This window comes from Lepidochelys kempii, chromosome 3 (genome assembly GCF_965140285.1).
Source record: "Lepidochelys kempii isolate rLepKem1 chromosome 3, rLepKem1.hap1, whole genome shotgun sequence".
Taxonomy (NCBI): domain Eukaryota; kingdom Metazoa; phylum Chordata; order Testudines; family Cheloniidae; genus Lepidochelys; species Lepidochelys kempii.
Window position 1 is genome coordinate 85,698,888 of NC_136382.1, and position 18,635 is coordinate 85,717,522.

General features: G+C 45.2%; 1 protein-coding gene across 1 annotated transcript in view; it reads right to left on the minus strand.

The window, feature by feature from the left end:
- The window catches only part of METTL24 (methyltransferase like 24), an 87,888-nt gene extending 70,036 nt beyond the window's left edge, over positions 1-17,852 (minus strand). Inside the window, exon 1 of the mRNA XM_073337033.2 lies at positions 17,102-17,852. Coding sequence (XP_073193134.1) covers positions 17,102-17,458 — 357 coding nt within the window. The 5' untranslated portion in view covers positions 17,459-17,852. The remainder of the gene's footprint in view (positions 1-17,101) is intronic.
- Positions 17,853-18,635: the final 783 nt, after the last annotated feature.

The window sequence follows — 18,635 nt, forward strand, 5'->3', positions numbered from 1 at the left end:
ATGAGAAATCAATAATCCTGGAGCACATAGGTATGATGAACGATCCAAACGTTTCTTGTTGGTACAACGTATGCCATAGTAGGTTTATTGTCTAAGAATGCGTGACAGTGCAGCCTACAACTGATTACGCTGTAAGCTACTGTGAATGCAGCGGGAAACATTTCAACTGTTTCCAGTATGTATATGACTGAATTACTGCCGTAAGGGTGGATTCAAAATTACAGATTGCATTCATCTGTTACCCAGGGCCTTCAGCTCATTTGTACACAGGGCTTATATTATTCTAATAAATTCTCTTACTCAGAAAAAGGCCAGCAAGTCATCCAATCACATTCTAAATAAAGAAACTACCATAAATAATGATAGAGTGAACAATTTAACAGATTCTAAAACAATCTATAACACTGTCTCAAAATTATAAATCAAACCTTGTTCTTTTTCAATTGTTCAACTAAACTTCATTATCTGTTTTACTTCAGATTTTAACTCATTGGGAGGATTCTAGATGATGTTTTTATAATAAGTGAATGCAAAATGATGTATATCTACTCAAGTGTTTTACTGCTAGCTGATTATATGATTCACTGTCACCATCACTGGTGTGGAAAATTGAATGACCATCCAGTATGAATGGAATTCCAAGTAGCATGTAGTCTAAGTTATAAGTAAGAGAGCATAGTATGTGGCCTGAAAAATAGGTAATGGGACATAGAGACTCTCACCCATATGTCAACATTTGGAATCCAAACAAAGCCATTACAGACAGGTAGTCATTATTAGTCATTACAATGTGATAGTTGTTGGACAGTGTTTGTGAAAAGGAGTTGTTGTCCGATGTCCACATCACAACTTCAGCTTTTTGCGGCAGACTCAACAGACAGAGGATTTGGGGGCTGATTCAACTTCCAATGAGGATGTTGGATTTCAGTGGGAGTTGGAGCGTGCCCTGAATAAGCATGAGGCCTGGACCAGCCCAACTCATAAAGGTGATCAATCTGTAAGCAAGGTTGAGGTGAAGTGGCGTAGGGAAGCTTGGCCTGCCATTGACAAAGCTATACCCATTTTGTGGAAATCTCTCACTTCTCAAACTCGGCATTCATTTTATGTTAAATGTTCATAATTTCTTCAGGACAAATCCTGCCCCCTCCGCCACCTGTAAGCATACAATGTCCGTGGAACAGAGCCAGTGTGGTTCCACTGTGCAGGGAGGTTAGAATGCAAAGAGACCACATGCCCCACATACCACAGGGCACAGCTCCATGTAGCAGAAAAGGGCATTTTGGAGCTAAGATACAGTTGGTGGATTAGTAACTACACAGATCCATTAGCCAGACCCTGCTGAATTCAGGGGAAGTATCGCATGCTGAGGCTAAGTAACCTTAGCTGCAGTAACTTCTGTGGAGATGCCTGTGAAGATTCTGTCCACCACCACCACCAGATCCCAGGAGAGCACTCCTGTGCACAGGTCACTTATTCTGGCTCTCCAGATTTCAAGATAACCTCTGGACAATGACATTTGTCAGACTCCAGCGACTGCCATGGGTTTCATGTTATTTTAAATATATACATAAATGCTGACAAGTAAACGGTTGGGTGAGTAAATGTTAATGGTGAAAAACTGATCAAGCTTCAATGAAAGCCTTAGCAGCTGGAAAGTTAAATCCTGCTCTGCATGTGACAAGATGCTAAGAAAGAGCAAGCACTCCGGAGCACTGCAGAGATAAAGGATGAAACCAAAAACTCTCCGAGAGAGCTTTAAGCCCCTGGGGCGTCATGCAGGCTATGTCCACACTAAGGATACGTCTACACTGCCCACGTTACAGCGCGGCAGTGGCAATGCTGTAACGTGGGCAGTGTAAACACGCTTTATCGCTGGGGGAGAGCTCTCCCCCTAACGAGGGATGGTAGCTTTATCGCTGGGAGCGCGGCTCCCGGAGATAAAGCGCTGTCTATACTGGCACTTTTCAGCACTAAAACTTTTGTCGCTCGGGGGAGAGGAGGGGTGTTTCCACACCCTTGAACGACTAAAATTTTAGCGCTGAAAGTGGCAGTGTAAACACAACCTTGTAAGGTGCTTTGCCAGTACAGCTATACTGGTATGCTACACCAGCAAAGCACTTCTAGTAGGGACACAGCTTATACTGGCAAAATTGGGCTTTTGCTGATGGTGGTTATTCCAGCCCCTCTGAGTGAAATAAGCTATACAGACAAAAGCACAGTTTTGCAGGTATAATTGCCTTTATGCTTAGGGCTTTTATTGGCACAGTTCTGTCAGTCAGGGATGATACCTCTGACCAACAGAGCTACGCTGGCACAAGCCTGTAGTGTCGACATGGCCAAAATCTGCTCTTTCCTCCTACTCCCCTCTAGCAAGTTATACAAAGGGAATTTTTGAGTAGGACTGTAAAATTCAGGAGAGGTGGGATTCTGATCTCAGTGAAGTTGTCTGCAAGCTACCAATGCAACCTGCTGGTGGTGTGCGGTCGCTGGAGACAGTGGATGCTGACTTGCGCCATGTGTCAGAAGTATAACTTGTAAATATGGGCTGTGTGACTGGGCCCAAAAAATAAAGACCAGTCTTTTACCACATTCGTGTGTCACTTTTGTTACAGAGTAGGTCAGTGGCAACTGAAAACTAATACAGGTCACTATTCATATGAGGAAAATCCTGCCTCTGTGGCCACAGAGGATCCCTGAGTGGCAGAAGTGGTGCAGGTCTGCTGTGCACCTGTAGAGCCCTGCTCTCCATAGAGCCCTTGCATAGAGACCTTCTCTGCAGGGGCTTTTGGAACAGCAAAAAAGAGGTGAGAGCAAAGAATCCACTGCAGCAGGAATCCTCTGGTCCCCTCCGAAAGTGCGAATGCCTAGAGGGCACACAGAGCTAGTTCAGCCACTGGCTGTGCAACCATTCTGCAGATGGGAGAAAGGGAGCATTGTTCTCTCCCCACCCCCATACATCTGCCCAGCACAGCTTCTTGGGTTATGTGCTGAAAAGAGAAATGGGTCATTACGTATTTCTCTCCTAACACAGACACATAAGAACTGCATTTTGGATCAGACTAGTGGTCCATTTAGCCCACTCTCCTGTCTCTGACAGTGTCCAGAACTAGACACTTCAATAGGAAGGTGAAACAATCCCCATAATGAAAGATTATGGAATAACTAAACTTACCCATCTATCATTCAATGTTTGGCTTATGCCTTTAAGCATGATGGCTTATAACCCTTATAAAAATATTTTCATCATCATGGCTATCTAGGACAGTTTATTCCACAACCTGTGCATGTTGAAAAGAAATCTGGAGTATGTATTTGGAATAAATCTATATATTATATTGTTAGATATAATTAAATCACATAAAGCCTTAGTGACTTTCTGAAAGATAATATTCCCCAGATGCTTCCCAAAAATGTATGAAGGAAGAATCTTTTTCAGTAATAAAAAACATGTAAGAATCAAGGTTACTGGGAGATCATTTACCTCGTAATTTAACAAATGACATCACTGTCAGAAACAATGTTACATTCACTCTTTATGGTCTATTAAACAAATGTTATTTGCCATTAAAATATAGAGAAAGGTCAGTATTTTTCTTGCATAATTACTCTGAAAAGAATTCATGTGCTTCTGTATTTTTTACTGACACAGCTGCATCAATTTGATACCAGATTTGTCTGGTGGTCTTGGGATTTGATTGTTTGCTGTTGAAACAACTATTAATAAAAGTACCTTCTTTTATTCCAAACACAATAATCTCCCTCAGCCTGCTCTTTTAGTTTGACAATATCTGAACAAAAACCAAGGCACTCATAGTTACCTCCCACATACCAATGGCCTGAAACCATACTAGCTTGCTATGTAATCCTTGTGCAAATCTTACTTACTAAGCAAGTTTGGGTTAGATCAGTACTTGGATGGGAGACCTGTTGTGACTATTAAACCTATAAAATTTACCCTAACTGTAAGCTCAAAAGTGAAAGTTCATAAAATGTTACAATAACCTGTACTTTGAGTACTTAAAAATTAACCATAAGAAAATAAGTTGAGTTGTTTTCAACAAATCAATATTATAAACAAGTGCAAAAGAACCATACAAAGAAGCTGGATTAGTCCAAACAATTAATTAACCAAAATTTGTGTGACAAATATCAGGCCTAATTGGTAGACAAAATAATGAGGGGAAAAACGATGTCACCTATTTTTCCCCTTTTGGGGTTTCTTAAAAAGAGACTTTAAAAATAAATTAATGTAGCTCTCTCTCTCTCATCTCAATTTCCATCCCAGCTCATCTCATCTTGTCTCATAGACTTGAAGGTCAGAAGGGACCATCACCATCATTTAGTCTAACCTCCTGCACACTGCAAGCCACAGAAGCTCGCCCACCCCCTCCTGTAACAGGCCCATAACCTCTGGCTGTGGATATGTCTACATAGCCGACGTTAAAGCGGTCCCACGGCAGCGCTTTAACGCGGTTGTGTAGTCGTGGCTCCAGCACTGGGAGAAAGCTCTCCCAGCGCTGTAATAAAACCACCTCCACGAGGGGAATAGCTCCCAGTGCTGTTGCTCTATCTACACTGCCACTTTACAATGGTGAAAGTTGCAGCACTGTAAGTGGCAGTGTAGACAAGACCTGAGTTAATGAAGTCCTCAAACCATGGTTTAAAGACTTCAAGTTACAGAGAATCCACTAATTACACTAGTTTAAATCTGCAAGTGATCATTGCCTCATGCTCCTGAAGAAGACGAAAAACCCCCAGGGTCTCTGCCAATCTAACCTAGGGGAAGATTCCTTCCTGACAGCAAGATAAAAGGAGAAGACCAAACCGAAAGACTTTCTTCCAGGAAGAAGGCCAGTTGGCTTTGCTCTTGTTCAAAGAGCTTTGTTTTTCAATTGTAAATTCTGAAAATCATCATGACATTTTGTCCTCAGCCCATCAGAAAACTAATTGCCTGTACCACAGAGACACATAACATCCAGTTTTGCCTCTCCTTCTCTGTTGTGTTCCTTTCTGCCCCACTATTTGTTTCCTCCTATATTCTCTCTCTCAGCTTTTCATCAAACCCTGAAATCAAATGCACTGCATTAGCACTGTGAGATGAGATGGCCACAACCCTGCCCTGTCCAAGGAGTAAAAGACCCAACCAGATGATGTTCTGACCAGAAAGCGAACCAGTGTCCAAGCAACGGTTGACCAACCAGCCAAAGAATCCATTTGTGGCTAACCAGCCATCCACTGTTCCAAAGATATCAACAAAAGCCATATTTTTCCTGCCCTGTCTATCCTCTTTCCTCCACCTTGTGTCTATTTGTTAGAAACAGGAGACATGAATACCCTTTACACATCTGGACTGAAAGTAAAATTAATCCTTTACTTTTAATCAAAGAAAGGTTGTTCTGTAAATGAGAGACTAATATTTTGCCTCCAAAAGGAGAGAGACTTAAAAATTTTAATTGTTTGTTTTGCATAATCACTCAGTTTCAGTTTCTTTCTTGTGTTTAATCAATAATCTTTTAAGTTTAAAATCACTTACAAGTGTTTGCCAAAAAATCAAGTAAACTAAGGCCTCTGTTAAAAAACAGCAACACAATAGACCTCTTTGTATCACTGTTTTTATGTTAGACAGTGAAAGTGTCTCACATTAACTCTTTTGACCCTTGTAATTAATACAACAGACCCCCAAGTGCTGAAGGAAATGGTGTCAGTGATGTTCTTCCCACTGACGTGTTAAACTGAAGTCATGACCATTTGTGGTTGTGACGTTTCACTTCATATTCTTTATGAAAATATGATTATGTTATGAATATGACATAACTGAGATGTACTTTATGCAAGATGGGTCTTGTAAGTTATCATTGGAAAGGTTATAATTTATTGAATGTGATTATCCAATTTGTACGCTGTATCATTTCTATATCTGAAGTTAGGAATATTGACTATGTATCTGTATTTCAACTATGCTACTTTGGGTGACACCCACTGCTAACACTTCAGTACAACAATGGAAAAGCCAGACAGGGCGGATGGCCCATCAGCGAGGAGAATGGACTGTGAAAAGGCTGGGCCTTCCTGTGGACACTCCATACTGCCACTGACTCATGGATGCTGTGATACTACAGTCAGGTGGTCTTGTCACCGGATACTAAACGTTACCTGAGACTTCTTCTAACTTTCCACTGGAAGGGAACAGGGGTGGGGGGAGTGTCACATTTGGGAAACAAAGGATTCCCGCCCTATGTTAATCTTATTTAAGGATGGGGAGGAAGGCAAACGGGACTACTCCTCTCCATGGCTTGTCTGCCCAAGAAGAAAGACTGCTAAAGCCACCCGAGGGGAGGGCAAGTGGGGAGTCCAGAATGAGTTAAGAGTCCAGTCTGAAAAGAAATATAACTGGAACTCTAAACCAAAGAAACTTTGCAACCTGCCTAAAATAACATTTAGGGTAAGAAAGTACATTTTGTAACCTGTTTCTTAAGTATATTGAGCTTAGCTGGCATACTTTGTTTATTTGCTCAATAATCTGCTTTGTTCTGTCTGTTATCTCTTATATTCACTTAAAATCCACCTTTGGTAGTTAATAAACTTAATTCTTTTTTATAATATAATCCAGTTTATATAATTTCTAACTGGGGGGGGGGAAGAAGTGTGCACACCTCTCTTCACATTGAGGGAGGGGGAGAATTTCATAAAACCTTTGGGTTTGTACCTCTTAAAGGGAGTGGGCATCAGAGTGTTGGAGCAAGCCCCTAAGGCTGAATCTTTCCAGAGCGGATCTCTGTCTCTCTGTGTGCTTGGCTGGAAGAGGCTTGTGAGCCTAACCCAGCAAGGCCGGGTAGAATAGGCTGACTCAGTGACATCCCAGTACATCAGGTGTCACCCCAAAGGGCCTCAAACCCATCACAGTGGTAGTTAAAGACACCATTGCACTTTTCACAACAGTATGGATTTTAACTCAGTGTCCTAGCCAAATTCCAATTTGGGCAATTATATTCTAACTTTACCTAGACTTTGCCTCTACTTTTAAGGTTAAGGTATATTCTATACTTCCTCTCCTAGGCCAGGTCTACACTAAGAAGTTAGGTCTACCATGCTAAGCCGACCTAAACACTGGGGTTGCCAGCACTAGCCTGACAGAAGGAGAATCCTTCCGGTCTCTGTAGCAAATGGCTATAGTGAAGCACAGCAGCAGCATTTCTAGTGAAGACATAGCCCCAAATAGTTGTGTAACAATTCTGTGAATTGCTGAACTTTGATGTCTGATACCCATAAAGCAGTTGGAATAAACTCTGTGTCTGACTTATGTTTCAGTTTATAAAATGTTTGGGGATTCTTCCAAATTTAAAACAAAAACAAAAACCTATATAACTGTAAACTCTTAAGATCATCCTTTTCAACTCTCAAATCTCAACAGCTTTCACATTACAATGTATGGAACTGGGAGAAAACAATAATAAATCAGTATAAAAAGTTAGGGCCCAATCCTAAAGTGTTCAGCTATTACAGTATTGAGTGTAGTATAAATGGCTAAACAGAGAGATTAGGCTGATTTCAAGAGGACCAAGATTCCTATGAGAGTGTTAGCACTGGCTTGAACAGAAGCAGGAGCAGCCCAATAATATGTAATAAATAATAATAATACCACCCAGCACTTGTATAGTGCTTTTCCAGCAGTAGATCCAAAGTGTTTTACAAAGGAGGTCAGTACAGTAACTCCTTGCTTAACATTGTAGTTATGTTCCTGAAAAAAGCAACGTTAAGCGAAATGATGTTAAGCAAATCCAATTTCCCCATTCGAATTAATGTAAATAGAGGGGGTTAGGTTCCAGGGAAATTTTTTTCACCAGACAAAAGACTATATTATATATATGTATACACAATATAAGTTTTAAACAAACAATTTAATACTGTACACAGCAATGATGATTGTGAAGCTTGGTTGTGGTGGTGAAGTCAGAGGGTGGAAGAGGGTGGGATATTTCCCAGGGAATGCCTTACTGCTAAATGATGAACTAGAACTCAGCTGAGCCCTCAAGGGTTAAACATTGTTGTTAATGTAGCCTCATACTCTACAAGGCAGCATGAATGGAGGGAGGGGAGACAGCATGACAGAGACAGAGACAGAGACATACACCCTGTGTGTAAGAGAGAGAGAGATGTGCATTTCCCCTTTAAGTACGCTGACCCCACTCTAAGTACACTGCCTTTTAAGATCAGGAAGTTGAGGCAGCAGCTGCTGCCTGCAAGCTCCCTCCATCCTGAGCCCAGTCGTGTCCCCCCACTGCTCTTTGGAGATAGGGTAAGTGGGTGGCAGGAGTAGGGTGAAGGGGGACATCGTGATATTAGCCCCCCACTTTGCTCCCCACCCCGCACAGCAAGCAGGAGACTCCCAGGAGCAGCTCCAAGGCAGAGGGCAGGAGCAGCACATGGCAGTGGGGGGAGGGACAGCTGAACTGCCGGCAATTGATAGGCTGTTGGGCGGCTGTCCCACAGGGAACTTAGGGGAGCAGAGAGTTGATAGGGCGGCTGCCGGTCCACCCTGGTTCCAAGCCCCCACCAGCTAGCTGCAAAGGGCTGCTCTTTCTGCAAGCAGTGGACAAAGCAGGCAGCTGCCAAACGACATTATAAGGGAACATTTCACAACTTTAAATGAGCATGTTCCCTAACTGATCAGCAAGATAACAACAAAACAACATTAACTGGGATGACTTTAAGTGAGGAGTTACTGTATCATTATCCCCAGTTTGGAGATGGGGAAACTGAGGCACACAAAGAAGTGACTTGTACAACTAATATCAGAGATTTAAAAAACTGAAAGCAATTTAAAAACAATATACACATAAATCAACTATGAAAAATTTTAACATCAAAAACTTATGTTTAGCAGATTTACAGAATACTAAAAATGATGCTTACCCATACACTCTAAACCAGGGGTGGGCAAACTACGGCCTGGGGGCCGCATCCAGCCTTCAGACATTTTAATCTGGCCCTTGAGCTCCCGCCAGGTAGAGGGGTCAGGGGCTTGCCCCACTCTGTGCATGCCGTGGCTCTGCACAGCTCCCAGAAGCCGTGGCATGTCCCCCCCCTCCAGCTCCTACATGTAGGGGCAGCCAGGGGGCTCCGCATGCTGCCCCTGCCCCAAGCACTGCCCCTGCAGCTCCCATTGACTGGGAACTAAAGCCAATGGGAGCTGTGGAGGCGGCGCCTGTGGATGGGGCAGCACGCAGAGCCACCTGGCCGTGCCTCTGTGTAGAAGCCAGACGGGGGACATGCCACTGCTTCCAGGAGCTGCTTGAGGTAAGCACTGCCTGGAGCCTGGACTCCTGACCCCCTCCCATGCCCCAATCCCCTGCCCCAGCCCTGATCCCCCTCCAAACCCATTGGTCCCAGCCCGGAGAACCCTCCTGCACCCCCAACCCCTCATATATAGCCACACCCCAGAGCCCGCACCCCCAGCTGGAGCCCGCACCCCAACACCCAATTTTGTGAGCATTCATGGCCTGCAACACAATTTCCAAACCCAGATATGGCCCTTGGGCCAAAGTGTTTGCCCACTCCTGCTCTAGACACCCTGGACATAAAGTCTATAAAAACAAATCCAAAGGCTGGGAACATCTTTTTTAAACAGAAACTTTTAGTTGTGTAATACAATTGAAAAGAATGAGGAACGTCATTTTAAACTTAGCCTGGCACATCACTGACAGCCCTCACAGTTGAGAAGTGAGTAACAATAGCCCTGTGGAAGCTTGCAACGCCAGACAGCTACTGGTCAGTCGGAAATCAATTTGGAGTGGGCAAATCTACTGTGGGGGCTGCTGTGATGCAAGTAGCTAAAACAATCAAAGATATTCTGATATCAAGGGTAGTGACCCTGGGAAATGTGCAGGTCATAGTGGATGGCTTTCCTGCAATGGGATTCCCTAACTGTGTTGGGGCCATAGACGAAACCCATATCCCTATCTTGGCACTGGAGCACCAAGCCGGCAAGTACATAAACCACAAGCAATAGTGCTGCAAGCACTGGTGGATCACAAGGAACGTTTCACCAACATCAACGTGGGATGGCCAGGAAAGGTACATGACGCTCGCATCTTCAGGAACTCTGGTCTGTTTCAAAAGCTGCAGGAAGGGACTTTATTCCAAGACCAGAAAATAACCACTGGGGATGTTGAAATGCCTATAGTTATCCTTGGGGACCCAGCCTACCCCTTAATGCCATGGCTCATGAAGCCATACACAGGCAGCCTGGATAGTAGTCAGGAGCTGTTCAACTACAGGCTGAGCAAGTGCAGAATGGTGGTAGAATGTGCATTTGGACATTTAAAAGCGCGCTGGCGCAGTTTACTGACTCGCTTAGACCTCAGCGAAACCAATATTCCCACTGTTATTACTGCTTGTTGTGCGCTCCACAATATCTGTGAGAGTAAGGGGGAGACATTTATGGTGGGGTGGGAGGTTGAGGCAAATCGCCTGGCTGCTGGTTATGCACAGCTAGACACCAGGGCAGTTAGAAGAGCACAGGAGGGCACGGTGCGCATCAGAGAAACTTTGAAAACCAGTTTCATGACTGGCCAGGCTACACTGTGAAAGTTCTGTTTGTTTCTCCTTGATGAAACCCCCTGCCCCTTGGTTCACTCTACTTCCCTATAAGCTAACCACTCTCCCCTCCTCCCTTCCATCACCGCTTGCAGAGGCAATAAAGTCATTGTTGCTTCACATTCATGCATTCTTTATTAATTCATCACACAAATAGGGGGATTACTACCAAAGTAGCCCAGGAGGGGTGGTGGAGGAGAGAAGCAGTGGGAGGGGTGGTGGAGGACGGAAGGACAAGGCCACACAGCACTTTAAAAGTTTAAAACTTTAAAACTTATTGAATGCCAACCTTCTGTTGCTTGAGCAATCCTCTGGGGTGGAGTGGCTGTGGCCAGGGGCCCCCCCACTGCGTTCTTGGGCATCTGGGTAAGGAGGCTATGGAACTTGGGGAGGAGGGCGGTTGGTTACACAGGGGCTGTAGCGGCGGTCTGTGTTCCAGCTGCCTTTCCTGCAGCTCAACCATATGCTGGAGCATATTATTTTGATCCTCCAGCAGCCTCAACATTGAATCCTGCCTCCTCTCATCACGCTGCCGCCACCTTTCAGCTTCAGCCCTCTCTTCAGCCCGCCACCTCTCCTCCCGGTCATTTTGTGCTTTCCTGCACTCTGACATTGTCTGCCTCCATGCATTCATCTGTGCTCTGTCAGTGTGGGAGGACAGCATGAGCTCAGAGACCATTTCATCACGAGTGCATTTTTTTCACCTTCTAATCTTCGCTAGCCTCTGGGAAGGAGAAGATCCTGTGATCCTTGAAACACATGCAGCTAGTGGAAGGGAAAAAAAAGGGACAGTGGTATTTAAAAAGACAGATTTTATAGAACAATGGGTACACTCTTTCACAGTAAACCTTGCTGTTAACATTACATACATAGCACATGTGCTTTCATTTCAAGGTTGCATTTTGCCTCCCCCCCACCACGTGGCTAGCCCCTCACCCCACACCGTGACTAACAGCGGGGAACACTTCTGTTCAGCCACAGGCAAACAGCCCAGCAGGAACGCGCACCACTGAATGTCCCCTTAAGAAAAGCACCCAATTCAACCAGGTGACCGTGAATGATATCACTCTCCTGAGGATAACACAGAGAGATAAAGAACTGGTGTTGTTTGAATGCCAGCAAACATACACTGCAATGCTTTGTTCTACAATGATTCCCAACTATGTGCCTCTGGCCTGGAGTGGTAAAGTGTCCTACCATGGTGGATGGAATAAGGCTGCCCTCCCCAGAAACCTTTTGCAAAGGCTTTGGGAGTACATCCAGGAGAGCCGCGAATGCCAGGGCAAATTAATTATTAAACATGCTTGCTTTTAAACCATGTATAGTATTTAAAAAGGTACACTCACCAGAGGTCCCTTCTCCGCCTGGCGGGTCCGGGAGGCAGCCTTGGGTGGGTTTGGGAGGTACTGGCTCCAAGTCCAGGGTGAGAAACAGTTCCTGGCTGTTGGGAAAACCGGTTGCTCCGCTTGCTTGCTGTGAGCTATCTTCTTCCTCATCCCCAAAACCTCTTCCATGTTGCCTCCATGTCCATTGAAGGAGTCAAACAACATGGCTGGGGTAGTGGTGGCTGAACCCCCTAAAATGGCATGCAGCTCATCATAGAAGCGGCACGTTTTGTGCTCTGACCCGGAACGGCCATTTGCCTCTCTGGTAGGCTTGCCTCAGCTCCTTAAGTTTCACGCGGCACTGCTTCGGGTCCCTGTTATGGCCTCTGTCCTTCATGCCCTGGGAGATTTTGACAAATGTTTTGGCATTTTGAAAACTGGAACAGAATTCTGATAGCACAGATTCCTCTCCCCATACAGCAATCAGATCCCGTACCTCCCATTTGGCCCAGGCTGGAGTTCTTTTGCAATTCTGGGACTCCATCATGGTCACCTCTGTGATGAGCTCTGCATGGTCACCTCTGCTGATGAGCTCTGCACTCACCTGCAGCTTGCCAAGCTGACCAAACAGGAAATTGAAATTCAAAAGTTCGCGGGCCTTTTCCTGTCTACCTGGCCAGTGCATCTGAGTTGAGAGTGCTGTCCAGAGCGGTCACAATGGAGCACTCTGGGATAGCTCCTGGGGCCAATACCATCTAACTGCGTCCACAGTACCCCAAATTCGAACCAGCAAGGCCGATTTCAGCGCTAATCCCCTTGTCGGGGGTGGAGTAAGGAACTCGATTTTAAGAGTCCTTTAAGTCGAAAATAGGGCTTTGTCATGTGGATGGGTGCAGGGTTAAATCAATTTAACACTGCTAAATTCAACCTCAACTCCTAGTGTAGACCAGAGCTGACGAATGTACTTACACTTGTACTCTTTTATGGTTAGGCTTGGCAGAATTTAGTTTTTTGTATAATTTTGATGGTAAGCTTTTTTATTTTTATCTATTTACATTTCTACATTTGCAGGATATTATGGGGGCGTCAGACAATAATTAGTTAATGATAGTAGACATTAAGATTCAAAAAGTTAAAGCTTTATAACTGCTAAAACACAAACTATCAAAATACACAAAGTAAATATTCTTTATTCAAACTCTAATAAGTTCTCAAGCAGCATTTTTCTTCTTTAGCTTATCTGTACATTTCAATTATCACAGATGGAAATATTTTTTCATTGGTTTGCATATGTACAGTGAAACTAATATTTACAGATGAAAATCTATTTCTTCCAAATTTATTTAGGGTATAAACTTTCACACTGTCTTTAGTGTCATTCTTCCCAATCTTACTGTTGTGCCACTGATCACAAAAAGTGTGCAATCACACAATCAATTTCCTGGAATTGAAAGGATAGGAGTCATGGATGGATGAATGGATCTTAGACTTTCTCATCTGCTTTTGGAATTTTTGTTCATTTGTTTCTAGGTAAAATCCCAGACAAATGCCCTGTGAGTTTGTTCACAAACAAAACTACATTATTATCAAGCACAAAAATATGAAGACAACTGTTTGTGAACATGACCCTTAAAAGTACTGATCATGTAAATTATTCTGCAGTGTTTTATTCTCTATTGTTTCTGCCTAGGGCAACAAAAATGATGAGGGGGCTGGGGCACATGGCTTATGAGGAGAGGCTGAGGGAACTGGACTTATTAAGTCTACAGAAGAGAAGAGTGAGAGAGGATTTAATAGCAGCCTTTTACTACCTGAAGCGGGGTTCCAAAGAGGATGGAGCTTGGCTGTTCTCAGTGGTGGCAGTTGACAGAACAAGAAGCAATGGCCTGAAGTTGCAATGGGGGAGGTCTAGGCTGGATATTAGGAAAAACTATTTCACTAGGAGGGTGATGAAGCACTGGAATGGGTTACCTAGGGAGGTGGTGGAATCTCCATCCTTAGAGGTTTTTAAGGCCCAGCTTGACAAAGCCCTGGCTGGGATGATTTAGTTGGGGGTGGTCCTGCTTTAAGCAGTGGGTTGGACTAGATGACCTCCTGAGGTCTCTTCCAACCCTTATCTTCTATGATTCTGTGTAATTTGTTTAATAGGCAGCAGAGTAGGCTATCCCCCAACATATATGGAAAAATTATATTCAGTAATATTTTGTTGCACTGCTTGTAGATCATATATTGTAATCCCCTCCAAAAGAAATATCTGTGCAGTACACTATACAGTTAAAGGTCTTAACCTTGCCATGGATAAGAAGGGGGTTGTAGACATGCAGAGGACACATGGCATGATGGCTTGCAAGATCCACAGTGAAATATATCCATCCTGGTGGATCCTTGGAGATCTGTATTGAGACCCAGTCCCTCTGCACTGTTCCTTTGCCCTGCCCTGCCCTCCCCTCACCTCCCCAGAGCACTATGGATGCTCATAAGCCTGGCTGCCAGTGCTGGTCTAGCTACTTTCTTGCTCCAAAGGAGCAGGTAGAAGCCATAAAGTATTAATTAAGAGACTGTTTCTTCTCTTAAAACGGTCTGAAAAGTCTTTAAATAAAATAAAATGTAACATGGTGAAAAATAAAAACGATTCACTCCATTTCTACTTTATTTTTTCTTGTTAAAATGACTAGCATTTCAGAGCTATTTAACATCTAAGTACTGCTTAATCAATAGGCAATGGCTACATGTGTCCCATTAAGGCCTAGTTTACATATACATTTTGTACATGTAACTATAATATGTATAATTATTTCAGTTAACCAAAATAGTTATACCTATACAAATCCCTAGACCTTGCCTTCACTAGGGGCTAAAGATGTGTTCTTTATTTGAACTATCTGAAGTTAACTAACTCAATGTAAAATCCTAGTGAATACAATGTAATTTCAAGATGTGTTAGCAGATCAAGTTAAAGACTAAGCTCCCCTACAGTCTTTAACTCAACCTATAACTCATGTAAAGACTACAAACTGCCTTGTCCTCACTAGGATTTCACATTCCTAGTGAAGACATAGCTTGTGTATTATACCAATACAGAGATGCCTTATCCCAATCGTGCTTATTCCCCTTCCCATATAGGAATAAACTATGCCAGTATGCGAGAAACAAGGTGAGTGAGGTAATATCTTTTATTGGATCAGCTTCACTTGGTGGAAGGGACAAGCGTTTGAGATTCACAGAGTTCTTTCTTAGGTCGCCAGCACAGGACCAACACAGCTACAACACCACTCCAAAAATGCTTATAATGGAATATCTGTATCCACACTACGGGGATTGTACCATCCCAATTTTGCCAGCATAAATAAGTAGTACAAATTGTGTGTATATGGACAAACCCTATGTGATTTTTTGGTTACTATTTTCCCTGACAGAGCCTCAGTCTTTACCATTCTCTTTCATTAGGTTAACTTGATTTCCTGGGAGTAGTCTCAGTAGAGGGAGTAGCATGATGAAGAGCATCCCAATAAATGAAGCATACTGTACTTTAGGTAGATGATCATGATGTCATTTCAGTGGCTCAGTGACAGTGTGGACCAGTACCACGAATGTAACAGCACCAACAGTTCAAACAGTCCTCACACTACCATTCCACAATGAACCAGAAGCCTTTAAAAATCTTCCAGAATATACTACATCTGGGAGACATGCCAGAAATTGTTAGCTCAGAGCAGTGCAATTGTAATGGTTTAGAACAGCACTAGTGTTGATACACAGGGAAACTGCAAAATTTTAACGTATGCATCCATATTCCTTGAGTGGACATATAAAGGTATTTATGCTTAAACCAATTCTATTGCACCAATTCAACTGGAAACAGTTCAGTTCTTTAATGCAGACATGGACCATGAACTTCAGTCACTTCACTTTCAAATGAACTTACAGCAACACAAAATAACAGCACTGTATCCTAAAGTGCTTGTGGTGTGAAGTGTCATCACAACTCAACACCAACACATACAGTGCCAACCCCAAGTATTCAAAAGTCATGAGTCAAGCCTCCCAAAAACAATTAGACTGACTTAAAAATTATAAATTGGAGCTCTTCGTATTTGTCTACTAACTTCTGAGCCTTTAAAAGTACACTTAGGATTTAAAGTTTTTACCTGCAACTACTACGGTTAAAAATATACTTTCTTTTTGAAAAAAAGCTATGGATCTCCCCTAATCAGGAGCTGGGGATTTAAGACAACACACCAAATATTACAACACTTGGTAATAAAATTGCAAGAGCTGGCAACATTGCAAACTGATGTAACATGATGCCATCACCACACCACATGAGAAAATCTCAAAGTCACCATGTTGCGGCAAAATGTGCTTCTTTTACTTCCTTCATTCCTGGATGTGATGGGCATAAGGGAAGAGGGAATTACCCAATTTCTCCATCCTCTTCCCTGGCCTGCTGGAGTATTAAGAAAAGATCCTGGTAGTTCTACACTTCCCTCAAAGGGTACCTCTGTCTATATAGCAAACAACCAACAAAACCCCAAAGCTAGTCTCGGAGCCCAGGTGTAAAGATTCGAGCTCACTACTGCATTAAAAGTCGCTGTGTAGATGCATTCAGGCTCAGGCTCTGAAACCCCCTCCACTCAGAGCCTGGGCAGGAAGGTCTGCATGGCTCTTTTAGCATCATAGCCACAGAGGTCAGATATGGAGCCAAACTTATCATAGACTATCAGGGTTGGAAGGGATCTACTCAAAGCAGGACCAATCCCCAATTTTTGCCCCAGATCCCTAAATGGCCACCTCAAGCATTGAACTCACAACCCTGGGTTTAGCAGACCAATGTGCAAACCACTGAGTGATCCCTCCCTCAACTTCCTCTCCAAACCCCAGGACAAGCGGCTGGGGCCAGCTCCATGTGGTGTCCCCTTTTCCCTTTGGGAAATATGGTCATCCCACTGAGCGCCCCCTGGGCTCAGCACCAGCACCGAGATGGGGAGGCGGAGAGTGTCCCCACATCAGAGGTAGGAGCCAAGCCCCGGGGTCCCGACCACCCGTGCGGGCAGAGCCATTTGCAGGCGCCGGCCTTAGACTAGCTAGATTTTATGGCCCTTCGGCATGGGGAGGGGGTGTCATGCTGTGATATTGCGATGCCCGTGTCATGTCCCTCCCCTGGCCTCCCAGTGCCCTACCTTCCTGCGGCTGCTGCCCAGGGACTCCAGGGGGCAGCAGGCGGGCTCCGAGCTCCTTCTGCGGCTGCTTCTCAGGTAGGTCACCCGCCTCCTGCTGGCGCTCGCCGCCTCCGGCCGCCCCGCCCCCGGCCCCAGGTGCGCCTCCGCGCTGCCCTTGCGGCTGCTGCGGGCCGGCACCGGCCCGAGGCGCTGCTCGGTGCCCCGGGCGGGCAGAGCCCGGGCCGCAGCGGCTCCCGCCTTCTCCGCCGGGGCCCGGGAGCGCCTCAGCCCCAGCTGCAGGCAGAGGAAGAGCCCGGCCGAGAGCAGGCAGAGGCGGAACGCGAAGCCCTTCCACAGCGGCTTCTCCTTGGGCACCATCGCCCCGCTGCAGCCGCCGCGCCCGGGCTCATGGCCCGCTGACTGGGCGGGCGAGCCCCTGGGAGCGGGAGCCTGCTGCCGCCGCCGCCGGCACAGCCCGTGGGCTGGGCGCCCGGCCGGCGGGGCGGGGCGGGGGAGGGGGGCCCAGGCGAGAGCCCGGGCGCTGGGAAAGGCAGGCGGCCGAGCGGCGCTCCCCCGGGACAGACCGGAGCCCCGCGGCAGCCAGCCAGCACGGGCGGGCTGTGCAAAGGGGCTGCGGCCGGCGCGGACACCAACCACACCCAGCCTGACGCTCCCCCGGGATGGGGGTGTGACCTGGCTGAAGGGGAGCTCAGCGAGCCCGTCTCTGTGCCCGGCGGGTCTGCTCTGCTCGGTGCGCGCTTCTCCCTGGGTAGCGCCGAAGACGAACTTCAGTCAGCGCCCGAATAGTTCGGTGCCCCCTTGTGAGGGGGGCAAGCCTCGCTCTCAGCTCGCCGAGAAGCGGCTGACAAGTTTGTCCCCCTCCCCCTTATTTTGTCATTAGACTATCACTGTGGTTATGGGACATCAGGAATGGTAACATACAAAAGCCAGTGGGAGAACGCTTCCATCTCCCTGGACAGTCTGTAACAGATCTGAAAGTAGCCATCCTTCAACAAAAAAAACTTCAGAAACAGCCTTCAAAGAGAAACTGCAGAACTAAAATTCATTTGCAAATTTAACACCATTAATTTGGGCTTGAGTAGGTAGGCACTGGGAGGGGCTGGCTCATTACAAAAGCAGTTTTGCCTCTCCTGGAATTGACGCCTCCTCCTCAATTATTGGGAGTGGACTACATCCACCCTGATCGAATTGGCCCTGTCAGCACTGGTTCTCCACTTGTGCGGTAACTCCCTTCTCTTCAAGTGTCAGTATAATAATGCCTGCGTCTGTAATTTTGACTCCATGCATCTGAAGAAGTGGTTTTTTACCCACGAAAGCTTATGCTCAAATAAATCTGTTCGTCTTTAAGCTGCCACCGGACTCCTTGTTGTTTTTGTGGTTGTCAACAGCAATTGTCCTTAATATTTTTGTCATATGTTTAAAGCGAAAGTAGAATATGTTTTGTCAGGGGCATGTGGAAGGAAGATTGTTTTGGTGGAGACTTGTACTAAACTAAGACAGTGTTAAGATGGGAAGAACATTTACAAAACTGTTG